This window comes from Hemitrygon akajei, chromosome 24 (genome assembly GCF_048418815.1).
Source record: "Hemitrygon akajei chromosome 24, sHemAka1.3, whole genome shotgun sequence".
Lineage (NCBI taxonomy): Eukaryota > Metazoa > Chordata > Chondrichthyes > Myliobatiformes > Dasyatidae > Hemitrygon > Hemitrygon akajei.
The window spans coordinates 53,094,211-53,102,002 of record NC_133147.1 but is presented as its reverse complement, the minus strand read 5'-3'; the positions used below and the strand labels follow the sequence as shown (position 1 = coordinate 53,102,002).

The window sequence follows — 7,792 nt, the reverse complement described above, 5'->3', positions numbered from 1 at the left end:
ACTTCCTCAACCAGGTCATTTATATAAATCACCAAGAGCAGGGGTCACATATCCATGAAACCAGTCACACAGATCAATAGGGTGGTTAAAAAGGCTTATGGGATGCTTGATTTTAGTTCACAGCGGACTGAGTTCAAGAGGTTGTGATACAACTTTATAAAAATCAGGTTAGGCCACATCTGGAGTAATGCATGCAGTCCTGGTCACCCGGCAAAGGATGTTGAGCTTTGGAGAGGGAGCAGAAGAGCTTTACCAGGATGCTGCCTGGTTTAGAGGGCATGTGCTATCGGGAGAAGCTGGACAAACGTGGAGTGTTTTCATTGGAGCTGCAGAGGCTCAGGGGAGATTTGATTGAGGTTTATAAGATTATGAGACTCATAGATAGAATAGACAGGGAGTATCTTCTTCCCAGGGTAGAAATATCTACCAGAGGGCATGCATTAAACAGGTGATGTGTCTCTCCATGACCGACCTGAGAAGAACCCTGTGCAGGGTCAACCCACAGAAGGCTGCTGGACCAGACAACATCCCTGGTAGAGTGCTCAGAGGATGTGCAGACCAGCTAGCAAATGTTCTCACTGACATCTTCAACATCTCCCTGAGCAGCGCCACCGTTCCAACGTGCTTCAAAGCCGCCACCATTGTCCCCGTGCTAAAGAGGTCATCAGTGTCCTGCCTAAATGACTACGTCCCGTTGCACTCACATCCATTGTCATGAAGTGTTTTGAGACGCTCAATATGAGGCATACCAAGACCCTGTTGCCCCCCTCACTGGACCCCCTGCAGTTTGCGTACCGTCCCAACGGCTCAACAGATGACGCCATTGCCACCACCCTCCACCTGGCGCTAACCCACCTGGACAAAAAAGACACATACGTTCGGATGCTGTTCATAGACTTCAGTTCAGCATTCAACACAATCATCCCTCAGAAACTGATTGAAAAGCTGAGCCTACCGAACCTGAACGCCTCCCTCTGCAACTGGATCCTAGACTTCCTGACTGGGAGACCTCAGTCAGTCCGGATCGGGAGCAGCATCTCCAACACCATCACACTGAGCACGGGTGCTCCCCAGGGCTGTGTGCTCAGTCCACTGCTGTTCACTCTGCTGACCCACGACTGTGCTGCAACACACAGCTCGAACCGCATCAGCAAGAATGATGAGTCAGCATACAGAGCGGGAGGTACAGCGGCTAATAGACTGGTGCAGAGCCAACTACCTGTCTCTGAATGTGAACAAAACGAAAGAGATGGTTGTTGACTTCAGGAGAGCACGGAGCGACCTCTCCCCGCTGAACATCAACGGCTTCTCGGTAGAGATCGCAAAAAGAACCAAATTTCTTGGTGTTCACCTGACAGAGAATCTCACCTGGTCCCTCAACACCAGCTCCATAGCAAAGAAAGCCCAGCAGCGTCTCTACTTTCTGCGAAGGCTGAGGGAAGTCCATCTCCCACCTCCCATCCTCATCACATTCTACACGGGTTGTATTGAGAGCATCCTGAGCAGCTGCATCACTGCCTGGTTCAGAAATTGCACCATCTCGGATCGCAAGACCCTGCAGCAGATAGTGAGGTCAGCTGAGAAGATCATCGGGGTCTCTCTTCCGGCCATCATGAACATTTACACTACACGCTAACAGCAAACAGCATTATGAAGGAACCCACACACCCCCATACAATCTGTTCTCCCTCCTGCCATCTGGGAAAAGGCTCCGAAGCATTCGGGCTCTCACGACCAGACTACGTAACAGTTTCTTCCCCCAAGCTATCAGACTCCTCAATACCCGAAGCCTGGACTGACACCTTGCTCTACTGCCCTGTTCATTATTTATTGTAATGCCTGCACTGTTTTTGTGCACTTTATGCAGTCCAGTGTAGGTCTGTAGTCTAGTGTAGCTTTCTCTGTGTTGTGTTTTTTTATTACGTAGTTCAGACTAGTTTTTTGTACTGTATCATGTAACACCGTGGTCCTGAAAGACATTGTCTCATTTTTACTATGTACTGTACCAGCAGTTATGGTTGAAATGACAGTAAAAGTTGACTTGAGTTGACTTGATGGTCATCTGGATTAAACTTCATCTGCCATTTCTCTGCCCACATTTCCAACCTTTCTGTCTGGATGATTGAAATGTGATTTAAATGAATCCTTTTGAATATTGAAAGGCTGAGAGAGAATGGACATGGCGAGGATGTTCCCTATAGTGCGGGAGTCTGGGACCAGAGGACACAGCCTCAGAATAGAGGGACATCCCTTTAGAACGGAGGTGAGGATTAATTTCCTTAGCCAGATGGAGGTGAATCTCTGGAACTCTTTGCCACAGACAGCTGTGGAGGCCACGTCATTGGATATATTTAAAGTGGAGGTGGATAGATTCTGGATTCATCAGAGCATAAACGGTTAACGGGGAGAAAGCAGGAGACTGGAGTTGAGAGGGATCATAATCGATGTAAAGGTGCAACAAACTCAATGGGCCACATGGCCTTCTCAGATCGCAAGACCCTGCAGCGGATAGTGAGGTCAGCTAAGAAGATCATCGTGGTCTCTCTTCCGGCCATCATGGACATTTACACTACACGCTATCAGCAAACAGCATTATGAAGGACCCCACACACCCCTCATACAATCTCTTCTCCCTCCTGCCGTCTGGGAAAAGGCTCTGAAGCATTCGGGCTCTCACGACCAGTCTATGTAACAGTTTCTTCCCCCAAGTTTCCCCCATGTGTATATACACATACATACACACTTACTGTGAATCAGTTTTTTCTCTATTGTTATGTAGTGCAATGCATTGTACACAGTCAATAAATATCTCAAATCTGCCAGTGATTCTGAATCTGGTTCAATACAATACCTGGGGATTCTCTTTTATCCCACTCACCAAGGAGACTTTTGGCCACCTTCAACCCCGGCTTGAGTTCTTTCCTGCATACATTTGTCTCTCATCCTCACTGAAGGGTCGTTCTCTCCACAACGGCTGCGGGATTGGACCCGGGGATCCACTGTTAAGCCTGTGTGGAGATGCCTTCAGTTTAAACATCTGCTGTTGCAGAACCGGTTTTGGGCAGCAGGGGGAAACATCGTAGAGGGATATCTGTGCCGAGCAAACTGCTGAATTCAGCTGAATCCTTTCTGTACGTGACCCGTATCCCACCATTCCCTGCACGATCATGTGTCTACATACACTCAGTGGCCACTTTATTCGGTCCCTCCTGTACTGAATAAACCGGCCACTGAGTGTATGCTTGTGATCTGCTGCTCTATCCCGTCCACTTCAAGGTTTGACGTGTTGTGGTCTCTGTTGTAACGAGTGGATATTGGAGATACTGCCACCTTCCTGACAGCTTAAGCCAGTCTGGCCATTCTCCTCTGATCTCTCTCATTAACAAGGCTTTTTCGCCCACACAACTCAATGGGTGTTTTTCTTTTGTTTTTGCACCATTCTCTGTAAACTCTACAGACCGCTGTGTCTGAAAATCCCAGGAGATCAGCAGTTTCTAAGATACTCAGACCACCCCATCTGGCACCAATAATGCATCCTACAGTCAATGTCACTTTGATCACATTTCGTCCCCCATTCCCGTGTTTGGTCTGAACCTCTTGACCATGTCTGCCTGCTTTTATGCACTGGGTTGCTTCCTCGTGATTGGCTGATTAGATACTTGCACTAACGAAGAGTCCACAGTGTGTAGAAGTCTCTAGTGTCGCGGTTAGCACAGTACGGGAGACCCGGGTTCAATTCCGGCCACTGCCAGTAAGGAGTTTGTACATTCACCCGGTGACCGAGTGAGTTTCCTCCGGGTGATCCGGTTTCATCCCACAGTCCAGAGACATACCGGTTGGTAGGGTAATTGGTACCCTATTGGTATTGGTATTGGTATAGGTATTGGTAGGGTAGGATAAACTATCCTGGGATTAGGCAGGTTTAGATCAGGCGATTGCTGGGCGGTGTGGCACGAAGGACTAGAAGAGTCTAATCTTCGCTGTAACTCAATAAATTCATTAATTAAACAGGCCGGTGCTTCCACTACCACCTCCCCCCATGGCAGCCCACTTCTGGCACCCAGCACGTCTCCTTTAAACTTTCCTTCCTCTCCCCCTGAAACGAAGCCCTCTTCCCGGGGGCGGGAGGAGAAACTGATCGTCACTGTCCATCCCATCCATGCTCCCATGACTTTATAATCTTCCAGCAGGTCTCCCCTCAGCCCCCGGAGAAGGCGATCCAGTTTGATCCACCCTCCCCATACAGATCATATGACCACCCACCACCTGCTCCCACGGTTTCACGTGACCCTGATTGGAGGGTCTACAACTTGCCCAAGGGTGACCTGCAGGCTGGTGGAGGAAAGGGGAACCTTACATCTCCTTTAGTAGAGATGTATCTCCACCCCACCACCCTAGGATCTATGGAAATAGATAAGCAGTCATGTTTATTCATTTCCATAGATGAATAAACATATCTTTTACGCATTTTATTTATAATTTTATTTCAAAGTTTTATTTTTAATGAATAAACAGTCCTGGTGAAGGTTCTTGGTCCAAAACTTTGGCCAACCCACAGCTGCAGTACAGTGTCCACACTACAGGACGGAGGTGACTGCACTGTAGAGGGTGCAGAGGACGTTGTCCGGGACAGAGTGTTTCGGTTATGAGGAGAGACCAGAGAGTCTGGGTCTGTTCTCCCTGGAGTGTGGGGAGGCTGAGGGGGGACCTGATGGAGGTGGCAGAAGTGGAGCAAAAGACACGGCCCGATAGAGCTGTCATATCTGGTCGCCATGGCAATGAGGAAGTCAGGCCCAGGAGGCAGTGAACCAACTTGGCCTAGACTCACGCAGAGGGTCCTTTGAGCCAGGGCAGGGTTTTTTGATCGGACGCTATGTGGCAACTGTGGGGAAATATTCAGTTAGTTGCTCAGGGGTTGAACAGATCACGGGCAAATAGGTGGTGGGGGGCAGGGGTCAGTGGTTGGCTATCAGCTGAGGATTTTCATTCACCAGGCCATGAACGATAGGCCTTGTAGGATTCGGACAATGGTAGGCAGAGTGGTGGCGGGGGCAGAACGGTTGCGATAATGGCGGGAGTTGATAGAGGGCAAGATGGGGTAAGGGGTATCAATGGCAGGACGGAGCGAGGAGCCAGCATTGGCGGGACATAGAGGGAGAGCCCTCACACTCTGGCATTCGTACTGGAGATGGTCTTGATGTGAGTCCTGCAGGCTGACTCCGTCCGCTCCTCAGCAAAGGCTAAATGGAGCGAGGTGGACAGGGAACGCCGGAAAACCTGGCGGAGGTTGCGGCCGGCAAAGACATAGAGGATGGGGTTCAGGGCACTGTTGAAGGAGGCTAGGCCCACGGAGAAGCTATCCCAGACCCAGGCCGCCTGATGTTTGGAGAAAGCCTGAGCTAGGCCGCAGATGTGGTATGGGAGCCAGCAGAGGGAAAAGGCGGCAACTACAACTGCAATGAGGCGGACAGGCTTCCTGGTCTTGCTGGACTTGTCGAACTTGCCCCTCTGCAGCTTCTGGCCGATCAGGAGGTAGCAGAATGCCATGATGAGGAAGGGGAAGATGAAGGCAAAGAGGGCCCGTGTCACCTCCACCACCTCCCTGGTCCGGTCTCCAAAATAAGTCCCGGTGTAGTTCAAGGTGCAGTAACTCAAGCCGAACTCAGAGTCTATGTACATCGTCCGTATCAGCAGAGTGGGCAGGCACATGAGGAGTGTTTCGGTTATAAGGAGAGACCGGAGAGACAATGTCTGTTCTCCCTGGAGTGGGGCAGGCTGAGGGGGGACCTGATGGAGGGGGCAGGCATGGGGGCAAAAGTCACAGCGCAATAGAGCTGTCGTGTCTGTTTGCCATGGCAATAAGGAAGCCGAGCCCAGGAGGCAATGAATCAACTTGGTCTGAACTCACGCAGAGGGTCCTTTGAGCTGGGGCAACTTTTTTTTTGATCGGACGCTATCTGGCGACTGCGGGGAAATATTCAGTTAGTTGCTCAGGGGTTGAACAGATCACGGGCAAATAGGTGGGCGGGGCAGGAGTCAGTGGTTGGCTATCAGCCGAGGATTTTCGTTCACCAGGCCTTGAACGATAGGCCTTGTAGGATTGGGACAATGGTAGGCAGAGCGCTGGCAAAGGGGAACGGGTGCTATAATGGTGGAAGGTGACACAGGGCAAGATGGAGTACGGGTTATCAATGGCAGGATGGAGCGAGGAGCCAGCATTGGCGGGACGTAGAGGGAGAGCCCTCACACACTGGCATCTATACTGGAGATGGTGTTGATGTGAGTCTTGAAAGCTGTCTCCGTCCGCTCCTCAGCAAAGGCCAAACGGAGCGAGGTGGACAGGGAACGCCGGAAAACCTGGCGGAAGTCGCGGCCGGCAAAGACATAGAGGATGGGGTTCAGGGCGCTGTTGAAGGAGGCTAGGCCCACGGAGAAGCTATCCCAGACCCAGGCCGCCTGATGTTTGGAGAAAGCCTGAGCTAGGCCGCAGATGTGGTATGGGAGCCAGCAGAGGAAAAAGGCGGCAACTACAACTGCAATGAGGCGGACAGGCTTCCTGGTCTTGCTGGACTTGGTGAACTTGCCCCTCTGCAGCTTCTGGCCGATCAGGAGGTAGCAGAATGCCATGATGAGGAAGGGGATGATGAAGGCAAAGAGGGCCCGTGTCACCTCCACCACCTCCCTGGTCCGGTCTCCAAAATAAGTCCCGGTGTAGTTAAAGGTGCAGTAAGTCAAGCCGAACTCAGAGTCTATGTACATCTTCCGTGTCAGCAGAGTGGGCAGGCACATGAGGAAGGCGAGGCCCCAGGCCGCAAGGCAGGCCGCACGCACCCAAGACAGGGAACGGTGGGTCAGGGACCAAATGGGCCTAGTGACGGCCAGGCAGCGGTCGATGCTGATCATGGTCAATAGGAAAACACTGGCGTACATGTTCAGGACGATGGCCGAGGGAATGAGCTTACAGAGGACATTGTCTGTAGGCCAGGAGTTCCTCAGGGCAACGTTAGCCATCTGGAAGGGGAGGCTGAGGCAGTAGGTCAGGTCTGCCACAGCCAGGTTCAGGAACCACACCGTGTTGACGCTCCACTTCATCTTGAAGCCTGTCACCCAGATGACGGCCCCGTTGCCAGGGACACCCAACAGGAAAGTGAGGGCGTAGACAAAGATGGACAAAATGGCGGATGTTGGCAGTTGGGTCCCAGAATCCCCAGGTAAGTTCTCATCAGAGTAGTTTCCAAAGGAAGATATGTTGTAGAAGTAATCATCTCCATAATACATCATGCTGAGCCTGGAGGGGAAGATATTGTGGAGGTGAGAGAGATTGGGAATGGAGGGAGGGGACAAAAGTAGAGAGGTGGGAGAGGGAAAGAGGAAGCAGGGAGAGATAGGGAGGGTAAAGAGGGAAGATGGGGTCAAAAGGAGAGGTGCATGTGAGAGGAGAGGTAGGTGAAGATGATAGAGGACTAAACCGGAGTGAAGGGAGAAAGGGAGGGGGAGGGAGTGAACAACAGAGGAGGAACTGAAACTGGGGTATGAGGAGGTGCAAAAGGAAGAGAAATGGATGGGTAAGGGAAGGATGCTGGGTGCTGAAAGGCAGAAGGACGGGCAGAGGAGATGGTGAAGGGAGGACAGGTGAAGATTGGTTGAAGATAACCGGGGGATTGAAGAATAAGGACAGGTAGAGAGAAGGGAAGAGGAGAGAAATGGGAGAGGGAGTAGACAAGGTGAGAGGAGGAGGGGAGGGAAGGGGAAGAGGGAGTCTTAAGAGAAACGGTGAAGAGAGAAGGGGAGG

The 7,792-nt window shown here is 51.3% G+C and overlaps 1 protein-coding gene across 1 annotated transcript in view; it reads right to left on the bottom strand.

The window, feature by feature from the left end:
- Window positions 1–4,490: 4,490 nt before the first annotated feature.
- Window positions 4,491–7,792, bottom strand: part of LOC140715740 (C3a anaphylatoxin chemotactic receptor-like) — a 150,292-nt gene continuing 146,990 nt past the window's right edge. Inside the window, exons 2-3 of the mRNA XM_073028109.1 lie at window positions 6,250–7,288; window positions 4,491–5,898 (exon numbers count right to left, since the gene is read on the bottom strand). Coding sequence (XP_072884210.1) covers window positions 5,164–5,898; window positions 6,250–7,281 — 1,767 coding nt within the window. The 5' untranslated portion in view covers window positions 7,282–7,288 and the 3' untranslated portion in view covers window positions 4,491–5,163. The remainder of the gene's footprint in view (window positions 5,899–6,249; window positions 7,289–7,792) is intronic.